Source organism: Oxyura jamaicensis, chromosome 12 (assembly GCF_011077185.1).
Source record: "Oxyura jamaicensis isolate SHBP4307 breed ruddy duck chromosome 12, BPBGC_Ojam_1.0, whole genome shotgun sequence".
NCBI classification, from domain to species: Eukaryota; Metazoa; Chordata; class Aves; order Anseriformes; family Anatidae; genus Oxyura; species Oxyura jamaicensis.
This window is the reverse complement of record NC_048904.1, coordinates 6,598,813-6,622,643: the sequence shown is the minus strand read 5'-3', so window position 1 is coordinate 6,622,643 and position 23,831 is coordinate 6,598,813. Positions and strand designations below refer to the sequence as shown.

Genomic DNA, 23,831 nt, shown 5'->3' with positions numbered 1-23,831 from the left:
TCCTGGTGTCTCCAGGGCATCCCCTTAGGCACAGCTCACGGCCACGTGTGCCTCCAGGACCTGCTTCCAGTGGGAACAGCCTTTCTACAGCAGGGTTGCTATTCCCGTCCCAACGTACCCGGACACAGCGTGCTAGTCATCACCTGCTAAGTAAAACCCACAGCATTTCTAACACCAAAATCTGCAAAGAATTAGAAGTGAAGAGAGAGCTGTAAAGCCACGCCGCTGTTGATTGGATTTTTCCTAGCTGTTATACACTCCTCTAAAAAGGGGGTGCTTAACTGCAAGCCCCTCTACAACAGCAATCACCCTTTCTTCAAGGAAAAAAATGACTAACACATGCAAGTGCAAAGCAAGACTAAAACTGGTCACTCAAATCATGATTTTTTTGTGTGCCATGGAGGTCTAAATCAAAAGACCCCAACAAGCTGCACAAACTCTCCATCAGAAAGCACCTGCTACGTCCTGCTAGCTTTGTTCTGCTCAGGGGACAGGCCAAGTCCTTGGTTACAGATCTGGAAACTTCTGCAGAAGAGAAAAATGTAAAATAAAAATTGCTCAGTTAAAATAATGGTACCCCAGAAGCAAAACTTTCCTCTTTCTGGTCCCTTCACTCTTCTTCCACTGCTTCAGGGTGGGTGCCCAGCAGAGCCAGCCTGGACCAGGGACCTCAGCACCGGCACGTCGCGTGCTCTCGTTCGGGAGGAGAGCAGAGAACTGCTCCAGCTGGAGATCCTGCAGAAGGCATGCAGGAGCTGAGAGCAACCAGCGTCCATCAGAAGCTCAAATTCACTTGTCAGGCCAAGAGAAGAAAAAAAAAGAAAAAAAAAAAGCTTCCCTTACTTGCTGATTTCTGATGAAAACATCGCACAGACAGCCTCCAGACAGCTGTCCCACCTTCTGCCAGCGCGGTGCTGTAAAGGTGCGCAGGCTCAATGACCTAAACGTTTCCTGCTCCAGCCCAAGAGCTCAGTGCAGCACCTCTGGGTGCTAAACACGCTCAGCGCCTCCATCAGCACTGCCACCATGGCCAGAACGGGCCTGAGACTGGTGGACACCTTGTGCAAGCTGAGCACTGTGTCTGTTCCGACTAAACGAAGATGAAAAAGAGCACCCTGCATCAACCCAGCTGACTTCACCCCCTCTTTGATTTGCTCCAAGCTCCAAACACCAGCGAGGAACCACGTTTGGAGACAAACACCAAGTCTTGTCCCAGCTTCAAGCAGAGTCAGCTTGGGTTTAAGCGCCAGCTGTCGGGGCTCGGATCCGCAGCGTGCTTTTCAGACGTGAGGGCAACAAGAAGCACGGCTCTCTGCATCCTGCACCCAGGCTGCAAATGAGGGACGGAGCGGTGAGGGGGAAGCAGCAGGACGGAGAGCATTTTGCACCCAAACCAACACCGCCTTCCACGCGCTCACCCGCTTGGGCACCGTCGCCTCCCGGTGCTTTGTGCAGCGAGGAAGTGGCGGCGGAGCAGGAGGACACGGACGGTGGCTGGAGGAGGTGGGGGCTCCAAGAGATGGTGCTGGAGACCTCCCAAGGGCAAAACCATCGGACGCCGGGACTTGTCACTGGGGACACGCTTCCAGCATCTGCACAGAGTCGCTTCAATGCGCCCCCAGCCTCAACTAGAATCTAAAACCCAGGGCTACCTATGGAAAACAATACTTCAGAAGCGCCTGCGGATCTTTCTTCCTAATTCAGTAGGACAATAACCATTGTCTGCTGAGAGCAAGTAGCGGCATCCCAGAAGCCACTCAGAAGACAGATGGCAGCAGCAGCGTGCCGGGTTGGTGGCATTTTTCAAAGAGCTCTCAAATACGAAAGCCACAATCGTATCATCTGGAAAATTAATATGGCAGGGCAGAACAGAAGGTAGAGTTTGTAAAACCGAGTTTCAGCACATTAGCTGCTCCTGTGTTTGTGTGCCAGGCTCTGCCAAGCACCAGGGATAGCTGCTTTTTGTTTTTAGTGAGACCTTCCCACTGGACCCGTGCTGTATCTGCTGGGCGCCGTGCTCTGCTCAAGACCTTTGCAGTGCAGCGCAGCACCTTCCTGGAGGGCAGGAGCAACGTGAGGTGTCCCCAAGGACAGAAAGACCTGGTGGCATGCCGGAGAGCGCAGCAGGGACCGAGCAGAACAGATGAGCGGACCACAGCCGTGCTTACGCTGGTCTGGGAGGAGCTATGGCCCCGAGGAGCTGCAGCCACATCTCCCGGCTCTGCTTGCAGCAGCTCAGCACCTGCAGCTCCCCCTTCCCACGTCTTCACACACTGGTGTACTGCACCAGACAGAAACCTATTAAACCAACACCCCCCTGGGTGCTCCCATTTGCTAGCACCAAGCCCGGCCATGGCCCCACGCTGCAGAGCGGCGCGGCCAACCTCTTGCAGTGATATACGTGCACACTTAAAGGTTTGCATCCTTTCCAGGAGCCCACACATCTTGCAAAGCTGGGTTCTGTGCAATGACAAGCTCTTTGGGGACAGGGCTTCAAATAGGTGCTTGCTTGCGGCAATTAAACGGGAAGAGCGCTGCCGCCGACTCCGAGAGCAGGCTGTGCTGTGACTGATGCAAACGCCGTCTGTAGCGCTCTGATAAGGACAGCGGATGATTCACAATAATCCAGACTTTGCTAACCATATGAGCCCAAGCCTTTGTGCTTCTCCTTCCTTGTAACAGGAATACGGTGTGTCACGCTCAGCAGAGGGGCGCGGGGCACCAAAACTCCCTTCCCACAGGACCGATGCGCACGCCTGTCCCCTCCCAGCCTCCCCCGGCAGCAAGGAGCCGGCCAGCCCAGCCCCAGGGCTGCAGGCAGGAGGACAAGCAGGCAGGAGGGAGTGGGAGGTCAGCACTGGGCCTGCTTCCCAGCCTGGGGGAGTTCCAACAGACATTTCGTGCCCAAATTAAGCCCACCGGTGCTGGGTGTTGCCTCGCCTTCGTGCTCTGGCACCCAGCCACGCACCTGGAAATGGCCCCCGGGTGTCAGGGAAGATGCCCGGGGGTGTCACAGGCAGAAAGGAGCTCCCGGAGCCAGCAGAGCGCTGCCTTCCCCCAGCACCCACCCCCGGCTGTCGTAGTGCCGTGCTGCATCCCTGCCTTAACTCGTTTCGACACACATTTAATCCCACAGACCTGCTGCGTGGTCTATTCCGATCCCATTAAGACCACATTTCCCTCTCTGAATTTGCCCACTGAGCCACTGCAACAACTTCGCTTTGATTTCCCTCGGAGAAAAAAAAGCCAAGCCAACAGCACAGCATATTTACAAGGCGAACCCAAACCAGAGCTGAAAAAAATCCACCCTTCGCCTGTCCTCGATCAAAAGGTTTGCAGCCTAGATAAGACGGGGTTTCAATCAGAGCTCAATTAACCAGTTTTCATAGTCCAATTAGCACCACATCCCTCCGGTAAGCGCTGCCCAGGGGCAAAGCCTCACGTTATGTCTCCGAGACTGGAGGCAAGAGCCATGAGCAAGGCTCCATGAGCTTAAATTCCAGCTGTGAGGAACACCTCGGCAGGCGCGACCTGCTGTTGTGATGCTTGCAGACACCTTGCTGCTTGCACGGGGCTATTTTCAGAAATTCCTGATGCTTTCACGCTGCCTAAATCCCCTTTTAGCCTGTAAGCACCAAAACGCAGCCGTGCCCCAGCAAGAGGCGGTTAGGAAGAAGCAAGGAGGCAGTTAGGAGGTGGTTAGGAAGAAGCAAGTTCGGAAAACCAAGCTGGGTTTGTGGTGTGAGGAGCCCACAGGGCTCTATAAATAACGACAGCCATCGGCTAAAATTCAGGTCAAAAGAGATGCTGCTGGGCAGCACCTGACACCGTCAGTGCTGGTGGAAGCCCCAGCAGCAGGAGTTAAGTGGGCTGCAGCTCCTGCAACCGGTCTCATTCCGCAGAGGGACATCCTGGGAGAACAGGAAGAAAAATAAAAACGAAACACACAGCAAAGCTTGAAAACCTGGGGGAGCTGCTGGCCCTGCCCCTAGCAGCATCCTCTCTGCTGTGCAGAATGCAGCCGCCCATCGTCCCGATGGGTTTCTCCTTACAAAGCCCAGTGAAGGAGGAGAGCACGTCCCCAGGCAGATTTTCCTTTCCTTTTGACGCCAAAGGGGTACGCTGGGACCTGCTGTCGGCTCGTCGGAAGCGGTACCGTGAGCAACGCCAGCCCTATTAGTCAGCAGGCACTGGTTGGCCAAGCTGCTCGTGACATTTTCTTTGAGTGGATTTTTCATTACTGGAACCGTCTATGCAGAGCACGGGAAGGAACAGCCACGATTACTCATGAGCTTTTTTTTTGTTGGCTCCGGCTTGGGCGGCAATCCATTGAGCAGACACCTCGCACGCCGCTGCAGACAGCCCGCAGAAGCCCCTGCTCAGCCTGCAGCAGTGGCTGCAGAGGCAAACAAGTCATTTATATTTAGAAAGCCTCAGCAAGTGCAAGTATGCTGCTCTCCAGCTTCAGACCAGCTGCTCTATTCAGCGCTAGCTGCCCCAATAAAAAAAGGAAGGCATAAATAAGTTTAAAAAAAGGCGCAGCTAGGAGGTGACGGCAGCACCTCGCTGCGACGCTGCAGACACGGGATGAAGTGGGGACTGGCATGCTCGGCGCACAGATAAGGGGATTAAGAGGTGAAGGTCATCAGCAAGGAAGGGAATACGTGCACACAACCTGTTGGTCCAGGAAGAGAGATTCAGGAGTCCCGTCAAAATTTTCACACCCCAAAACCCAGCATTATTCCCTGCAATCACATTCAGAGCTGGCTGAAGCTGTGCGAAAGCAAACAGCCAACTCAGGATCAAGCAAGCGTGTCTCTCCTTCCACCCAACCTGACCCAGTGGAAAATTTCTCCTGGATCTGCAAAGCAACAGCAACGACAGATTGCTTTTTCTGGTTTTTCCTTCTTCGTGATGCAGCTACCTCGGAAGCCATCCCAGAACGGGGGACCTGACCCACTCCGTGCGCCTTGCCAGGGCGCAATGCCACCACGCCCGCACACCGGGGGCTGCACCGTTTGGGCACGGCGGCACCTTCACCTGCCAAGAAAACGCCGAGTGCAGCAATCGGCTCTAGGAAGAGCAGCACACGAGCACCTTCATGATTCCTGTGGCTTTCAGCCTTCATTTTCTTTGTGAAGTGATTAGCTGAACCAGCACAGCTGCTGTCTCCTCCCGGCACAGCCAGCCCGGGAGCCACCGAGAGCCTCTCCTCCGCTGCTGGAAGCCGGCCGCCACGCTCCTCGTCCTCCTGACCAGAGCTGGGGTTTGACAAAGAAGGAATCTGGTGAAGGCCGTACACATATAAACATGCTCAGGGGGAAAAAAAATAATCAAAATCTACTGAGTGCATTTGAATACTTCTGAAACTGTGTCTGATGAACATCATTTATATTGAAAAAAAGCACAACAGAGACATAAGGAAGAATGCAAAGATTCCCCACGATCCTGAAACAGTCCTGAGCAAACCTATCAGATGTGAGCATCATTTAACACAAATTAAAGCACGTATTTTAATGCTGTGCCACTGCTCTTGATTAAAATCAAAACCTTTTTTTTTTTTAAAAAAAAAAAAACAGCTATCATTTAGGATGGGTAGGAAATGAATTAAAAGCAACCCCAAAATAAAATTAAGACAATACTGAAGAAATTCAATTCCCAAATTAGCAACGTGCTATGACACTTCAAACCCCACAAGGAACAGACAGGATGCCTGCCTCCTCATTATACCAAACAGAGCAAATCCAATCAGATGAGCATGTGCGGGATCAGGCAGAAGCCACAAGAACAGCATTACAAAGCAAAAGATGGAGAAAAAAGATTTGCTAAACCTATTGTGCTAGCTTGAAGCCAAGCTATTTGCACAGAGGAGATGGCCGCAGTACCAGGGCGGTCCAGCAGAACAGCCTGACAAAAAATAAATACATCCTCAAAGCCAGAGGAAAATTAGGAAAAGTTTCAACCAGAAATTTAAAAAATCCAAGCAGAGCATTAGGACTGCAAGACTGCACTTGAAACACTCCATTTCCATTCAAAAGCCTATTTCATACATGGGAGTAGGAGTAAACTGATAAATTTTACCACATTATTTCGTTACTTCTTCACGTTTCACTTCCAGTCTGTAACGACGCTCTAGTAGCTCCCTGCTTCAAATTTCCCCAGGCTTAAAATAACCACCTAGCGCAGAGCACTGACCTTCAGAAAAATTAGTGAATGAACGGGAAAACTGGCACACCAGCACGCGACAGAATTGAGAGCTACGACAGCATTTATTTTGAGCAAGAATCTGATTATCTGCGTGTAAAACTCCAAGCGACACAGAGAGGGGACAGGAACGTCTGTTTCCCCAGCCCCGCGAGACAAGAATGAGCTGATGCTCAAAGAAATGCAAAGACAACAAACAAGAAACCAAACGGGGGATATTTTTGCTCAGCAAGCAATCAGCTCGAGACGCCACTGCAAGACGCCACGAGGCCAACTGCTCAGTAACGATATAAACGCATGACTTGCCTTTAAAATACAATGATCATCAAGCCATAGGAAAAAAAAATAATGAAATAGAAGTGTTTTTTAAAAAACGTGCATCCTTTGGAGCATAAAGTATCACCTAATTGCAGGGTTCAGGTGTTTTGCTAGGGGTACAGTCTGAGACATCTGCTTTAGAAGTGACAGGATGGAGCCTGACAGCCTGCAGCTCCCACACACTAACCCTGCTGTTATTTCTTTACGTGTGGGCATACATGTGTTTTATATATATTAAGAGACACGCCAAGCTTATACAAACACCTTATACAAACACCCTGTGGCTCCCACAAGGGTTTCAGAAACCGCTACCCGCGGCTGCACCACGCCAAGCGAGCGGCGGAGCTCTCATCTCACCACACTTGTGGTTTCTGGCAGGCCACAGATTGTGCAGAAGAGGATGTACTGCGTAAAACAGTTTTTGTTCCCTTGGTTTCGGCTTTCTTAGAGAATTTGACATTTCTGATGATTTAGTCCTGCTTATGAGCCTTGAAAGCAGAAAGAGAAGTTGGAAAGATGTGTCTACCCCAGCCACAGAGCAGAGACGTGAACTATTCCTGTGAAAATGGATTTACTTGTAAGCAAACACAACGGGAAAATATAACCACAGGAAATCACATCATCAGAAACACCGTGCCCCAACCTTGCTGCACCTGCTGGGCTTAAGGGATCAGACTGGATATAGGAAAAGGTTTTGTACCGAGGACAGGCAAGCAGTGCAGCAGGCTCAGTCGCCATCCTTGGAAGTGTTTGAGACCCAACCAGATAAAACCCTGAGCTACCTCACTCGATCTCTGCTTTGAGCAGAAGTCAGATGAGATGACCTCTGGCGGTGAGGGATGCTCAGGAGCTGCTGCAATGACCCACCGTGAGGAGGGCTCCCGGTTCCCCAGTACCACCGAGCTCCTGGTGCCCACCTTGGGCTGCGTGGCAGAGGGTACACGGGGCACTGACCCCAAAACTCAGACATCAGCAGTGGCTGTAGCAGAGGTATGGATTTCAGAGCTGCTCCAGAAAAACGGCTACACCTGTCCATTCCCATCCCTGTGCCGAAACACCCTGGCTTGCTTCTGGCTCGCTCTGTGGCTTTTCCCCAAATCCCCGCATTATGGAAGGGATCTTCAAATGTTGCCTGGACGTGGTCCTGGGCAACCTGCTCTTGGTGTCCCTGTTTGGTAGGGGGCAGGGGACCCAGAGGTCCCCACCAGCCTCAGCCGTTCTGCGACTGCAATAACTTGACTCCTATCACCAAGGGGTACAGCAACCATGTAAACCTGCAAGCTGCCTCCCTTTCGCCCTTCTCACTGCCACCAGATTACTTCAGGCACCTTTCTGTGCCATCGTGTGATAGCTGCAGAAGTAACAATGGAAACAAGGAAAGCAAGTCACCCCAGGCGGCAGCTGCTGTCCCCCCGCAGCCAGTCCCTTGAAGGGGACGACAAAGCAAACACCTCCGCTGGACAACCCTTGGGTTCTGCTAGTTGTGGTGAAGCTCCTGGGGCACCTGCAACGGGAATCCTGCAACCTCTACGGAGCCTTCTGCTGGGATCTGAGACCTTATTGTGATCTCCATGGAGATAAATGCATCTTTGCAACAGTAAAAAACACCACTCAGCTGATTAACGCTGGCCACTGAGGACGAGGAAGCCAGAAGCAATCCACCCACCCCAAAACCACCATCTCCTGTGGCGGCTGTGACATTCAGCACCCCAGGACCGCCAGCTGCTGCTCTCCTCACCTCCTACTGTTGAGCCCCGCGAGTTCAGTGCAGCTTCACGCGTAGGGCCTCCTCTCAGCCACACACACCTTGGGTCCCACCAAGAAGCCCCAGCCAGAGGCTGAACCTCAGCGCTAGGCTAGCCCTTCCCTTTCACTACCTTACCTCCCCTGCGCCTCGTTACAGCTCAGGTCACTGCAATTACCCACTGACTGGCCGGCAGAGAACTGCCCAACAGCAATGCCTCCAACGCTGTGCAGCTGCCAAAAGCAAAGGTGCAATTTCTTGGGGGAAGGAACCCACGACTGCCACGCTCCCTCACGGCCCACAGACCTTCAACCACGCGCATAAAGAACCTGAACAGCAGGGCTGGGGGGACAGAGGCGTTACCTCGGTGAGATGCGGGTTGGGGTTGAAGCCGCACTGGTTGCAGACCTTGCTGTGACACTGGGTGCAGGCGTTGTAGTTGGGCTGGCTGGGGGCAGAGGTGAGCTCCGTCGTCTTGCAGATAGGGCAGAGGGTGCTGCTGGGCAGGGGCGCGATCTGGGGCAGCGAGTAGGGCGAGGTGGGGGTGCTGCCCCGCTCGGGCGACGCGGAGGGCGACCGCCCCGCTCTCTGGCCCCGTGCATCCACCTGGAGCATCTTCCGCTGTCCCTCCGCCTGCCCGCGGCCGCGCATCTCCCGGGGGCTTTCTGAGCCCGGTGCCAGCGAGGGGAACGCAGACCGCTGTCCCGCCGCCTGGTCCAGCTGCTCCGGTCTCCTCGGCGTGCTGAAATGCCAGGAAAACACATCTGTGAGCCAAGGTTCAGTGATTTCAGTGAGCACAGCCAACAAACTCATCACCTTCCCCCAAGCACCCTCTCCTTCCCCAAAGTCCCGGCTCAGCTGATGGAGGCACAGCAAAACCTTTTTGCAGACGAGGTAAATTGCTCAGGTCGGCAGAAGGATGCGCTTTATCTTACAAAACAGAGCATGATTTGAACTTTCCCTTACAGAACCGAGCAGCGGTGCAATTGAATTACTCCGCGTACTCGGAGCTGAACGCTGGGCAGAAAGTTGCCCAGAAGATGCCCGCGGGCAGCCTGGCGGCTCGGTGCCCAGCCAGCCACGGGCTCCCTGCAAGCACCCCCAGCAGGAACCTTAACCCCCAGGTCTGCAGACCCCAGGCTGGCCGAAGCACGCTAAGCCGCCCCCTCACAACCCACGTTTTGGAGCCTTTTAAGACCGAGAAGAGACTTATCTACGGAAGACCACCACCTGTGGAAGGCCAAGCCCTGAGAAAAGCAGCAGTGGGACGCTCAGGGAGCTGTGCCTGTAGCAACCCCTCCCTTACACCTCCCTTCCCCAGAAGACATGGGAGTTTTAAGTACTAGGAGCAGCTCTCCTGGTACTCCCAAGGACAGCACTTAAAGAGCTTAATGGCTCTGCGCTGGCGCCCAGCCTCCCCCCTTGTTGGGCCGCCCAGGTGCTGGATTTAACCCGTGCCAGAGCACGGCCCTGCGCCCTGCACACCCCGACCCGTGCCTTGCTGCGCTGCTCGGAGCCCAGAGTGCTTTGCTTTCAAGAATGCCTCTGCGACGGGAGCTTATGTAATTATTCTGCTGCCTAAAAGCCCTGGAATCTGGTGCACGTGCTTACCGATAACGCCCACAAATATTTCTCAAGAAGGCAGAAGCCTTGGTGCCCTTCCTACCTGTCATCTGCAGCTGTTAAGGAAAAATATTACCCAGAATCTCAAATGTAATAAATTCATGATTTATCCACGTGGGGTCTGACCTTATGAGGGTTTAAAAAGGGAACTTAAATGCATAAAACTAATGAAATTCAAAGTCCATGTTGCCACAGTAATAGGCGCTCAGATGAAAATAAATATTAAAACAGCACTTTGGGAATTTGCAGGCTGAAATCCCATTCTTGCAAGGAGGAATCACGCAATAAAGCAAGGCAATAAGGGAGGAACTGAGCTGCTCCAGACTGAAGAGCAAAGAGTGGCACTTGCACACCGTGCTGGGTTTCGGCTGGGTCAGTTCCTGATCCAGGAAAGCGAGTGGAAACGGCGCAGTTATGTGGTTATCACCCCATTTTGCAGCTGGTGCTAGCAGCACTCACAGCCTGCCTAATTTAGCTCGAGTGCCTTTCTCATCAAAACAGAAAGTGCTGTCCTGGCTCCCCTCCTCCGTCCAGGTGCAAGGAGGTGCAGGCAGCAGCACCACGACCCCCTGGTAATGTACAACCACTCCAGGCAGGTGGGGACCCCGTGCTGCAGGCTGGGCTCCCACCTGTGCCAGCCAACGTGCCCGTGATGTTTTAGGACCAAAAGGGAGTCGCCTGGTCTGTCAGATATGGCTCCTAAATTAACTGTAAGCCTGGGAGTATTAACCTGGAACCAGCCCAGCTGGTGTTTATAGGGTCTGAACCAAAGGGGAGGTCTTCAAGACCACCAGGTCCCACCACCAGCCTGACCTACCCAGTCCCGTCACCAAAGCACGGCCCTCATTCACTCACAGAACGGCATGCACCTGAGAAGCTACCTGGCCACCTGCATCAGGCTGCTAACCGGTTCCAAAGGAAGCCTCCTCCAGTGCTGCTCACAAGAGATTGCATTGAGGTGCCTTAATAAGGCAGGATTTCACCCATTTGATGGGGGCTGTTCGGATTTTGCACAACCCTAATTGTTTAATCAGAGCACCGGGCAAAGCCAAACGTCTCTGCAGACTCCAAACATTCATCATCACTTTTACTTTTATCGAGGGTTATAATTTTGTCTAGGAAAAAAATACCAAGTGCCTTTGACTGGGCTCATTAAGAATTATACCACCAAGGCTTCCATTTATTACGCTGCCCACTAACGAGTTATCGGTAGGAGGTCAGGCGAGCAGTTCTGTTAATCCACCGTGCCAGCGGCCCCCTGCCTGTCCGGGAGGAGGGCGGGCAGGGGGAGCACCATCGGGATCACGAAGAGCACAATGGAAAGCTGGGGGCAGAACGGCTCTCCACAAACCCCATTCGGTGATGTACGATGTCACAGCGCCTCTGATTTATTTATTTAAAAAAAAAAATCTGTCTGTTTTTTCCCCTCAGTAAAAATGTCAGCTTTTCATTGAAATAACAAGAATTGGGAAGGCTTTAAAAATAAAGCACTATTTACAGCCCAAACAAATGTTAGACTTTCAGTGTGCTGGTTAAAGTTCAATTTCATAAAAAAATGATTTGCCGTAAGCCCAACTTCTGACAGCACGGCAGATTCTGTGAAGAGATGTCATCAGCTTTAGGGAAAGATGAAAACAACGCGATAAAATAGCACTGGATTGCCACCCCTTCCCCTTAAATCGGTACAGCCTTCCTGTCTGGGAATTCCTAGCTTTAAGCAGGAGGAAATTGCTCTCATTTAACTCAGCAGGTTCATTGCAGCCACTAAATTTTTGCAGACGAGACCCAGGCCTGCAACCAGCATCCCAAGGTGTATCGACGGGTCCTTTGGCACACAGCTGTGGCACCGCTGCCAGCGCCTTTGCTGTAAGACTGCGCACTAATGACATTACAGAACGTGGACACCCGTGGCTGTTAACCCAGCCTGGCTGCGGCGTCTTACACGGGAAGCTCGAGAGAGAAGAGCAGCGGCTCTCCCCTGTCCTCAGCCCCTACCTGCCACTGCACCCAGGCGCCTCCTGCTCCGCTCACCCTGCACAGGCTGGGTACCAGCTCCCACCTCCACAGCAGCCCTCCTGCCGGCTGGGGGCACGGCTCCAAAGCGCTGGGTGTGTCTGCGGACGAGACCTCCCAGCTTCAGGTCTGCACCGACGACGAGAGAGCGGGGACGAGCAAGTCTCCTGCGCTAGCAGAAAAAAAAAGAGGGAACCCGAATGACTGTTTCCCTGCAATAAAACCTAGGTGATGAGAAGAAAAACCCAGAGAAGGCACGAGAGGGGAAACGTGCAGGTGCTCCCAGCCGAAAGATGGAGGCTTGGTTAACAACCAGGAACTGGAGCTGCTCTGCTACGAGCGCAGATTTGACCTACTTGGTTTGACTGAAACCTGATGTGAGCGCTCACGTGACTGATTTTAAGAATGGGTGAATAGAACCTATTTAGGAAAGCAGAGGAAGCTGAACAAGGGGAACTGCGCTCTAGGTGAAATGGCGCCGGGTTTGAGGTGCTTGTGACTTAAATAATTTCTAGTGCCTATGGTTCAGCACAGGAATCGCGGAGGATAATACCAAATTTTAGTCGGTATATACTACCCATTGCCAGGTCAGACGAGAAAATAGGGTGTGCAACCTTTCAATGGGCCAACAGAAGAACTGCCTGACACGGAGAGCCTACAGTTCGGGCTTTATGCACCAAAAATCTCATGCTAGCACTGCTGAAACATCTGCAGAGCTCAGGAACATTGCTGTCGATAGCTTCACGGCTCTGAAGGCTCTGCGTCTGACACGGGGAGTTCTGGACTACACTCTGCTTGGACAAAAAAAAGCAGTTACAGAATTAAACATCAGCACCAGCTCAAATACAGCTGCCCCTGGCTCGGGTACACTTATGTGCACACCCGATGAACTCCATGCTGGAACTGTGTATGATGGAGGGTTTAAAACCAGGGAATGCCACAAAACAATTCTGCTCCAGAGAGGTCGGGGGAAAAGACTGCAGAAGAGAAGACATGAAACGGTGACTGGGAACTGTCAGGAGGGATTTTATTAGATGCTAACACAAGCACTCTTGTGAAAGGTCACGGTGTTTAATGAATTACTTTTGCGAGCAGTGGAAAAACCCAGTTCTCCTGCAGCTTCGTGCTCCAGGGCTGCTCAGTCCCTGTCAAGTAAGATGCAACTTCTGCCAGGCACCCTTCCTGGGACTGAGCACCACTGATGTGCCTCTCCCCATGCTTAAGAACACGCTCTAGCTCCTGCGCAAGGATTCCCTTCACTGGGGCAATCATCTGGGCCCCCCCAGCACAGCTACCAGCACTCAGTATCGTACCCTGTCAGGGAAGTGCCAGAAAAGCCAGAAGCTGAACCGTGGCACGTAACTAAGGAATTTTTATGGCACATGGTTTACGATAGCTTATCTTGTAAATCTGCAATTACACGATTCCCCCTCTCGAGTCTCTCTGATTTTAACAGCAGCCATGTGAGCTACTGTGAGGTTGTCAGCTGGTCCCGACGGCAAGGCAGGATCCAACTTCAGCACCAACGCTGCCACCAGGGACTAGCAGTGACAGTGACCAGGTCAGACACAGCTTCAGTCTGTTCCCAGGCTGGAAAAAACAAATACACACCTACTACAGCATTTAGATTTAAGTCCAAGAAACTCAGAGGTGGTGAGAAAGCTTGTTAAAAAGAAGTTAGAGGCAGCAGCTGAGAGGGTTAGAAAGGGAAGTTGCCGTGGCTGAGAAGGCCACAGGAACAAAAAACAAACCTTCAAAAACCAAAAGCTTTACCTTCGTGAGAAAAAATCCAAAAAAGAACAAATTCTGGCAAATGCATTTAAAACACTAATAAAACACACAGAGAGCCCTTGAGAAGAACTTGTGAACTGGGCCAAAAAGCTGAGAATTTCTAAAACTTCAGAAATTGGAAATCTGCCAGAGAACCTATAAAGCCAAAAGATGATTGAGTTGCAATAGAAATATTCAGGGAACACAAGAATGAAAGAGAAGATAAATCCAACCTTTGCAATGCTGTTTGCTAAGGAGAAATTTAAGGAGGTTCCTGCATCAGAACTGTTTTTTATATACAGGGCTAGTCTGAAAAACTGCCTCAAGAAAAGCGTTTGTAGGAGAAATGCTGGGACAAAAATCAATAAAATGAATAATAACAAATCACTGGGGCTCGGCAGAACGCACCTACGAGTTCTTCAGTAAATCAAATACAGACCTGCTGAACTACCAGCGTGCTGCACAACCCATTGCTTAAATCGGTGCCAGCATCAGAGAAGTGGGAAGTGCTGAACACGCCATCCGTCCTCCAAAAGGGCTCGGCGAGACCTGCGGCAGCACAATCCAGCAGGACGGCTGCTTGCACCAGCCAGGCAGATCAAACCGCAGCAAGGGACCGGATCGGGAGGCACGTGGAGGAACAGGCCCGCTGGCAATCAACAAGCTCTCATAAATTCACGGCTCACAGATCTGGAGGATATTGGTGGAGAAGTCAAGGCACAAAGGAGATGGACCTCAAGAAAAGGCCCTTCCGCTTGCAGACAGCTTTTGGCAAAGTCAAAGGATCTTACCAAGAAAGAAGGAAAGAAAAAAAAAAGAAGTAAAACATGGTCAAGTAAGAGGAAACAGTCTTGTGGATTAACAGCTGAACAAGACCTAGGAAGTCGAGCACAGAGGTAAATGGTCAGGTTTTGGTAACTGGTGATATAGGGTGGGATAAATGGGGTAGCTCAGAAACGTCCTGGGAAGGAGGCAAACAGCAAAGGGAGAAGTTTGCTGATCTACACAAATTTATTCAGAGTATTCAAAGATGAAAATGAATGCCAAAAGCTTCAGAAGGCTCTCCTGAACTTGATGTCTCGTAACGGCATGACAGGTGACATCCAAGGTCAGGAAGTGCAGAGTAACGCACACAAGATGAGACAGCCATAACCAGGCACAGCAACGGGCTCCGAATGAGGTACTGCCACTCCGGAAAGCGTTCTTGGAGCTGTTTTGGACAGTCCTCAGAAAATGTCAATTTAATGCTCATCAACAAATATAGAACATTCTCCAAAAAAAAAAATAATAATACACAATTAAGTTATTTTGGGAAAATCACATTCTGGAAACCAATTCAAACAGAAGAGCAGAGGCAGCCTGCCTGTTCCCTTGACTTGCTGCTGGCTTTCCCCCCCTGCCCCCCTGGAGAGTGGCACAGAAATCTGTTTTTGCAAGGCTCCCTTTTGAGCTGCAGGCTCGATGCAGTCAAGGACCTGGAGGGGTTTCTGCAGCTCTTGGCCTGCTGTGGGGAAGTACCCCAACGGAGATAGAGGCTCGCTGCTGCCGGGCACTGAGAGACCTGGCTGGGGGTCTGGCTCCACCAGGACTGCGTTCATGGTCCCTTCCACAGCACCCACGGCTCCCCACGCTCCTGTGCCCCCCCGGCAGCAGCGGGTTCGTATCCTGTCACTCAGAAGCCAGAAAGGCTGCAGGGACCTTTTTTGGATGAGTTCCACCCGTGCTCCCAAATTAAAAGCTGATGCAAAAAATGTATCATTATCCATCTCCATGACAGCTTGAGTCAACTGAGCTGAGCTCGGCATGAGAAACAACATTCATTTCAGGCACAAAAAAAGAGGAAGATCCATCAGGAAGAGAAGCACTCCTAAAAAAAGAGGCAGTAATGACTTACCAGAAAGAGACCAATGTAGATTTTTAGAGAAAGGAAAGAAAACCTTGTTAAAACAGCCCCGGTGCTTGCGATACAAGAGGAAATGAGGATGGCGTGCTGCGGGGAGGCGGACAGCTCCAGGTAGCTGCAGCAAGCCCCAGCCTGAGAGCCCGACCGCTGGCCGCCTCCTCCTGCCCAGCAAACAAAGCGCGATACCCAACATTTCTGCACATGCCTCTGTGAAAAATGCCCCCTGCACCATCCCGCAGCTGTGTCTTTGCACCTTGCAGCATCTCCTCCGTCACGGAATCGCCCCCCCCCCCGATTTTTCCCCATGCTGTTCAGGTCCTCAACCAGCCTCGGTTGCCTCAGGGTACCAGGAGAGCTGACGCCTCTGGTGTGGAGGAGCCATCAGGAGAAGAGAGCGTTTGGGCGCACGACTGAGCAGGCGGGGATCGCCCCGTGCCCCCCACGACGTGCTGAAGGGTGCTTGGCAAAGCTGCCGGCAGGCTGCGGGCGCAGGGCTGTTTGCCCACCTCAGGGCAGCGCTGCCTGGAGGTCTCAGCTGGAAGCCCGGCCACCAGCAGCAAACCCAGCTCAGAGTTAATAAACGTTTGTGTGTGAGAATGTGGTATTTACAGTAGGAAAGAAAGCAAAACTAAAGGATAATACGCTAGCTATGCCGCTAAGAGACACCATCAAATTTGGTATTTCAGGACGTTCAGTTTAAACACGCTTCTGAAACCAGAGTCTGAAGTTCCCCTGCCAAAACCTTTACAGGATCAAAGAAAAAACATCACGTACCCAGGCTTCACAGGCTCTTTGAGACGCTTTGTCCCCGCACACACCTCAGACCTGGCCATCTGTCCCCGAAGGGCAAGCCTCACCTGCCCATTTGATGCCACCATCCTCACAGCCCTCCTGAACGGCCGTCAGCCTTGCAGGAAGGGAAGCAGGTAAAACTCAGGCCTAGGGAGTTTGCTCCCTGAGCTGGATTTCAGATGCAGCGTTTGATTACTACACAAAGCAGCTATTTGACTTTGTTTCCATGTTTCGAAGAAAAAAAACCCACATGATAATTTGTTAATTCAGAGTGTTTTGGATTGCATTTTTAGTTAATAACAAATAAAATTAAGCTGGCAATTATTGACACTGGTTTGATGAAACCGAGTTGTACAGCCAAGAGGAATTAGATCCTAATCTAATAACTGGTGCAGCTAGGAGATGCTTCAAGACAAGACAGGCAGATAAAACAAAGTACAAGAGGAATTCCGAAGGAGTTGCTTCTTTTGAGTTTTCTCCCAGAGAGATGTTTCTGGATACCTTTTTTTTTTTTTCCAAGCCAAGGTAAACGATGGCTTACAAGTGAGGAATAGGTACCACCTTCCTGGTTCTACAAGAACTGACGTTCTATCATAATTTAGCGTAACCAGTCGAAACCAAGTCTAATAAAGGTAACGAGGGGTAAACAGGCTTTGGCTGCTCTGAAAAAGGACCACATGGGAAGTCCAAAGCACAAGGATGCCCAGCTGCCACCCGAGCCCCAGGCACGGACCTAGCACTGAGAGGAGAACAGGAGGTGCACTCGGGGCACCCCACACATGATGCACATGGAAACAACCTGCCCGTACCCCCATACTCTCCACCTGCAGGATTTCCAAGCAGACACAACTTGCAGAAAGAGGGGAAACGGAGAAGGCTTGGAAAATTCCGCTCTTTGGGAGTAAACAGCCACCCTACCTAAATAGAATGGGTCAGCCGGGGTAGATGCTGAGCAGCACAGAATGCTTTACAGCGATGTAAGTGGAATCCAGCACTGCCTCCTCACGCAGACTGGCATCGGGAGTATTTACGGCAGGGCTGCGGAGCCGCCCGGCCCCGACACGACGTGCTCCAGCGCTATCTGCTGCAGACATCTGCCACCTTCGTATCAGCGCGGACGCAGCCCGCAGGTCTGCTCCGAGAGCAGGCGGACATCCGTCTCCCCACGCTCTTCAGTGACGCTGCTGGAAGGCAATGAGAGGAGCAGAACAGGTCGGCAAGGGCAGCAGTCCAAGGAATCATTTCCGAGACCTGCCAGCTCCTCGCCCCATGACGGTGCAGTTTCCGTGCTGGGAGCGGGTGAAAGGAACCCAAATTCCAGTGGCTTATCATCGGTGGGCAGGAGACAAAGCTGACAGGGAGATAAGTGAAAAATCTACACCTTTCAAACAGAACGTCCTAGAGGTGGTCCTACCAGGACAAACATGACTGTGATCACACACACCTGGCAGCCCTCGCACCAAGCGTGTATTTTCCTGATACTAGGTAGATTGGACTGAAAACCAAGAAAATACAACTTCTTACAAAAATCCATCCAAATTCTGATCTGCCAGAGGAGGGAAGAGAGGATTAACGTGATTCTGCTCCTTTATTTTGTGCTGGTAGAATCCAGGAAAAGCTCGCTGGAGCTCAAGCAGCAGCTCTGCTTTGGCTGTGCAGGGGCCTGAAGGAGGGCCAGGGCCGCACACCACCGCCTTTCACCCACGTTTGGCAGCCACGAAGCTGAAGGTTCACAGGGCAGGCACACGAGCACAGGGGAACACACACAAGGAAAAAAAGTGCTTGCGGAAACCCTGCCTTCCCTGCTCTGGCCTCTCTCCAGGACAGGCCCGAGCAAGCCTGCGGCTGCGCTTTTTGCCACGGACAGAGCCCAGAGCTCCTGTTCTGCTGACACTTCTCTCGTAGCCTCACACAGCACCAGCACAGGTCACGGCAGCGAGCTCATAGTGCATGGAAAGCATCACTGTGCTATGGGTTCTTGAAGCAGTAACTCAACTGATGCCAAGGGTGCAACACACGCTGCAGAATTAAAGCCGAAAAGAGGTCCCGCTCCATGCCAGAGACTCGGGGATTACTGCCAAGCACGAGGGGTGCATTAGGACAGCAGTGCCAGCTCCACACCACTATTACCTCTTTCCACGGCAAGCCACTGGGGGACGAGGCTGTGGGCAGGTGGCAGCGAGGTGGCACGGGTCAGGACGTGTGTGCCAACCTGCTGCCACCTGTGGTGACACCACGGCAAACCCACGGCAAGCAGGTACCTGGTGGCAGGGCCGCCTGGGATGGGCTTCAGCCTACAGAACTAGATAAAATCCAGCCTGCCATGTCAGCACGTGCTCTCATCACACTGCCTGGTAGCACTGCAGACGTACCTGGAAAGGCTTCAAAGCATCGGCTCTTATTTTGCCAGTTGACCTTGGAGTGTAGTTTATAAAGAAAAGAAAAAAAAAGAAAAAAAAAAGACCCCCCCAACCAAATAACGATTTGTCTCCGTAAGAAGATTAATAGGTGCATTTAAAGAAATCAGCCTGTAGACTTAATGAGAAAAAGGCAGCAAAATCCTAAATGTGAGACCTCCTACAGTTTTTCAGTCCAGCTGTACAATCAAATAATAGTTTATGTAACTGGGATTGGAACAAAATAAATTAAAAGTAATTTCATGTTTCATCAAAGGAAAAAGTACAGTTCGGAGTCAACGTGGAAAAAGATCTAGCTCAGAACTGCATTTTCCCCAACCCTTTCATAAGCTTTGCATTACCAGCTGATTTGTTTCTTTCAAAAAAGCAAAGCAAATTACCAAGTCCCTTAAGAACTTACTATACATTTTCAAATTTCGACTAGTCCTACTTTGTAACTCATAGCTTCACATATCAGTAACTGAAATGTTTTCTTTAGGAGATGAAAGAAAAAAATATGCTATGCTTTTCCTGGTTTTCTCATGCTGCAATTTGTGTTGCTTTTTTTTTCTGGTAAAAAAAAAAAAAAAATGTTAACAGCTACAACATGTCAATCTTTGAAAGTAATTCCCATATATAATTTCATCCCTTCACAGACATTAAATATGGCAAAATCTCTTCGTAGTCCTCACATCTCAGCTGACAAAGGAAAGCAGCAAGCTACAGGCTCTTTCCCATGTGGGGGAGCCTGCTACGGACCCAGGTGTGCTGACAAGAGGGACAGGAACCCTTTGAATTCATTAAACAGCGAAAGAAGACACCTAACATTGACTTGATGCTCACGTACAGCTTCCAAGGAGTAGAGCACCCTGAGGAGGAGAACCCCAAGAGCACGTCAGGGGAGGCCACGTACACCGAACACCCCCTAACAAAGCTCAAACTCCATTATAAAGCCAAACTCCCAATTAAATTCCCTCATTCCCCAGGCTACAAGTCTGAGGAGTGCTGTGGTTGTGCCAGCAGACCCCACGAGCCAGGAGCCCCCTTCCTGCAGCTCACGTCAGCCCCGGCTCCCCTTGAGCTCCTCGGTGCTCGCCCCAGGGCCCGCAATCCCGTGAGCCCCCGCCGCTCCCAGGGGGATGAAAAGCAAAATGCTGCTGGCAGGGAAGTCAAAACCAGGTCCCAAGGCAGCTCTCAGCCGTTGACGTCTGGCCTCTTGAAGTCTCTCCGCCCCGGCAGGCCGGCGTACGTTTCTGTGACTGCACCGTCCTGGGCCTGAGCAAACGGGCACGCCAGCTTCAGGCCGACCACCTGCAACACCACGTTTCGTCACGTCAGTGCCCAGCATCACTTGGCCCAAGGCATTTTTTTCTGTGGCTTTCAGAGGAACTGACAAACCCTCCTCTGGAAGCTTTCGGAGCGGCCAACTGCTTTGCCACGTCAGAGCCCGTGGTGCCGGCAGTCCCTGAAGCCAGGCGAGGAACCTCACGGCCCCTACCTGCCCCAAAACACTTCAGCCTTCGCTTTGAGTCAGACACCATTTGCTGCCTCCCGGCTGCGTGAGAGCTGTGCAGAAAGGAGGAACCCTGCAGGAGGACCACAGGACACGGCTCTTCTCAGCTTGCGTGCCCAGGCTGCAAGAGCCGCGAAGCCTGTGGGCACGCTGGGCAGCAGGTTGCACCTCTCCAGTCTTCAGCTGGAGAGAAAGAGCTCCTCGTGGATCAGGGAAACCACTGCCTGACCACCATGCTTGGTGGGAAGGCTCGGTGTCCATGAGACATCCCTTCCTCACCTCCTGCCCCATCTCCAGCAGCTCCGGCCCTGACCCAATGCGGTGCTGGTGGCAGGACCGGCTGCGGTCACCGGCTGCCCCCGTCCCCCACGGCCCCAGTCCTGGCTGAGGCACAGACCGGGCAGGGAGGGCAGGCAGGGCTTCTCCTCGTGCCTCGGTCTGGAAGGTGCCTCGTGCACTTCACTGCGTTAAACACACGCACATTTTTCTTCTACAGACAACGACCCAGAAATACAGCTAAATCATTTTTGACAAAAGGGAACACGCCGAGCTCCTTAAGCACATCCTCGTGGGAAATAAGGCCAACGCAAACCCCTCGTCTGCTGCGCAGCGCAGAGCTGTAGCTCGGAGCTGAGGGAAGCTGCATATTTGAGGAGGTGAAGCTTTTATTTAAGCCTTGTGCAGTCATCTATCCCATCACACCCCTGGGTAAGCTTCCTACACTTGGTTACGTTCATCATTTACATGCATTTGTTGTCATTTAGCTAGCTTCAACAACTCAGCTCTGGGTTGTGCCTTCCTAAAGCCCCTCAGCTCCCCGGGCCAGCAGCCAGGCTCTGTGTCACACTGCTGCTGTCCTTCTCAAGAAAAGCTGTGATGGCTTTAAAAAAAAAAAATGAAAAAAGAAAAACAACACACAGACAGGCATAAAAAAGTTTGCATTTAGCAGCAGCTTCCCCTGACACAGTGGGTAACGTTCCTCTGCCTTCTGGGGAGCCCACCACAAGCAGGGAGCCGCTGCCTCCTGCCCCAGCCCAGAGAAGATGCTGAGTCTACCTTCAACAGCAAGCACGTGCTTGTAAGCTGTAAGAGGCCAAGAACCAGCAAGATACCACACCACCAGGGCACTTAATTCCCTGTCCCCATTGAATCTCAGTAGGTGGGGCGAGGACCCTCCCAGGAACACGTTGCAGGGCCCCCGCTCCTCCTGCAGACCCCGTTTAGCAAAAAAAAAAAGCAGATTCCCATTGCCGTGGAGCCCACTGCAGCCCACCAGAAAAGGAAGCATCATTTGCACCCCATCGCGTTTGCTTCTGAAGGTGCATCCGCCAGGCTCGGGGACGAAGCTGCTGTTGCTGCAGGGTGAGGAGGAAAAGAAGCTGGAAAGCAGCACGGGGTGCACAGGGAGGGAGCTGCCCCCAGCTGCTGGACACACCTGCCTGCACCCAACTGGAGACGGCCGACGGCATTCCTGAGATGGGCACGGGGAGGAAGGAGGGAAATCAGGCCCTGCAAACCCTCCTGTACTTTCCTTTGTGAGCAGGAGCAGCCGCACACACGAGTTCCTCAGGCAGCAAAAGCAGAGAGCGCGCAGCGGCTGCCTGCGGAGCAATGCCGAGGTTCACGGCAGCAGCGGGAAACTCGAACCTGCCAAGGGGACCGTGGATCCGTGCACTGCTTTTGGAAATGAAGGCGCTGGTAGCTGATGCCGTGCATTTTGACTATGGATGAGCACGCTCACAGGAGAGGTTTCGGAGGTGCTCCAGCACCCCGAGCTGTGCCCCCTGCACCCAGCGGCCACAGGACTGCTGTCAGAGCCGCGGGAGGCGTAAAACCAGGGCTGCTGGAGGGAAGCACAGAACGGGCTGGGTTGGAAGGGGCCTTAAAAACCATCCAATTCCCACCCGCTGCTGCAGGCAGCTGCGGCTGACACAGCCTGCCCATCACGGCGAAAAGCAGCCCGGTGGGATCCCTGACAGAGCAAACGTTTTGACTCGGTCAGCCAAGTAAGCCATTGCGTGCTCCCTTTCTGTTCCACTCAGGCGGGTTTTATAGGCTTGAAATATTCCATAGCTGGTTTTCCCCTCCTCGCCCGACCCCAGCCCCGGCTCCCCTTGGCCCTCCAAACATCCTGTAACAAATGAAGTTGCGCTCTCTAATTGTGGGACCATAGCAAGCTTCTCCGGAGCGCCAGCCTTTAGGTCAGCAAAAAGCCAGAAAAATGCTATTTTAATATAGCGGGAGAGGCAGGCCCAGCTTTAGGACGTGCCAGGGATGCCTCCGTCATAGACTCGCTTCGTGGCTTTATTTCTAGCACCGTCTTGTTAGAACAGACAGTGGCTGCTTATCTGTGCCAGCCTGTGAAAAGCGTGAAAAGCGTCTGTTTATAAAGAAATGGGGAAACTTGATCTCTCTTATTTCTGTTAAACTGCTGCTATTCGCATCCTTACCACCCAGCACTGCTGTGGTACTCGCTGAAGGCAATACCCAGCAGGCTCACAGGAGCTGCCATACAGGCAGCACACAGCACCTGAGCTGCACGACTGTTAATTTTATTTTATTCCCCCAAACTTGAGCTGTTTTCTCCAATTCAGAGCGCTTCTCACAGCCCTATTTCTGATGCTCTTTCCCCCTCCTGGTCCTTGTACCGGGCTCCACCGGCTGCCAAAGGCCCAGTGCCACTTGCGTGCCGGTGAGCGCAGGACCTGTGCGTGGCTCACGGCATCCCCTCAGCACCGTGTGGGGCCGTGCTGGCCACCAGCCTCCCCTTTTCTGCTAATACCGCTCCTCCGTTTCCAAAATGTTTGCAGCTTTGCTGCTTTCATATCAGTTTTGGGGTCGGGGGAGAAGAATTAAGCACGGTTTTTCAGCCCCCACAGCCGCTCCTTGGGACCCCCAGCAACCCAGCACCCTGCCCCCGGCTATTTGTGAGCTCGGGACCACCCCTGCTCAGCCCCACCAACCTCCCCACACGCCCACCAGGCTGCGCCTCCACACCAGCTCATCCCTTGTGCTCTGGGGCGTCTGCGGAGGAGCAGAGCAGGACTCGGCTGTTGGGATACGGGGAAGTCTCCTGTCTGATCGCACCCACACCCGATGTGCGTTCCTTCGGGTCGCGGCGCTCCACCTCCTCCAGCAATAGCGGCGGGCGCTGGAGCCGGGTGGGAGGACGCCGCGTTACCTCTGCTCTCCGAAACCTCCGCGCGGTGCACGCGCTGCGCAGCCTGCTGAACGCGACCGTGGGGAACCAAAATACAAACACACAACGGGGCTAAGGCGTCCAGGCTGCCTCCTTGCATAACGGGAAGCTGGGAAGGATCACGCAGGGGGGTAACGGCGCCTTTGGCTTTCCTCAGCTTGCACACGGGCTGGGGTGCTCAGGGTCTGGCACTGTTTCTGGGGAGGGGGCCGAGCCAGGCTTTGCTGACCCCCACGCTCCCTCCCGGGGGCTGTGCTGCTCCCTGCAGCCGCTCCACACGCACAGCCCCCAGCCCGCCAGTCCCCATCCCTAATTGCATTAATTAATTGCAAGGGAGGGCAGCTCCCTGCCAGCAG

The 23,831-nt window shown here is 52.6% G+C and overlaps 1 protein-coding gene across 4 annotated transcripts in view; it reads right to left on the bottom strand.

Moving 5' to 3' along the window:
- The window catches only part of BSN (bassoon presynaptic cytomatrix protein), a 70,972-nt gene extending 47,535 nt beyond the window's left edge, over window positions 1–23,437 (bottom strand). For all 4 annotated transcript variants that reach the window (XM_035338140.1, XM_035338141.1, XM_035338142.1 and 1 more), the window contains exons 1-2: window positions 23,418–23,437; window positions 8,630–9,011 (exon numbers count right to left, since the gene is read on the bottom strand). In XM_035338140.1, the coding sequence (XP_035194031.1) occupies window positions 8,630–8,917 (288 nt within the window). In that variant the 5' untranslated portion in view covers window positions 8,918–9,011; window positions 23,418–23,437. The remainder of the gene's footprint in view (window positions 1–8,629; window positions 9,012–23,417) is intronic.
- Window positions 23,438–23,831: the final 394 nt, after the last annotated feature.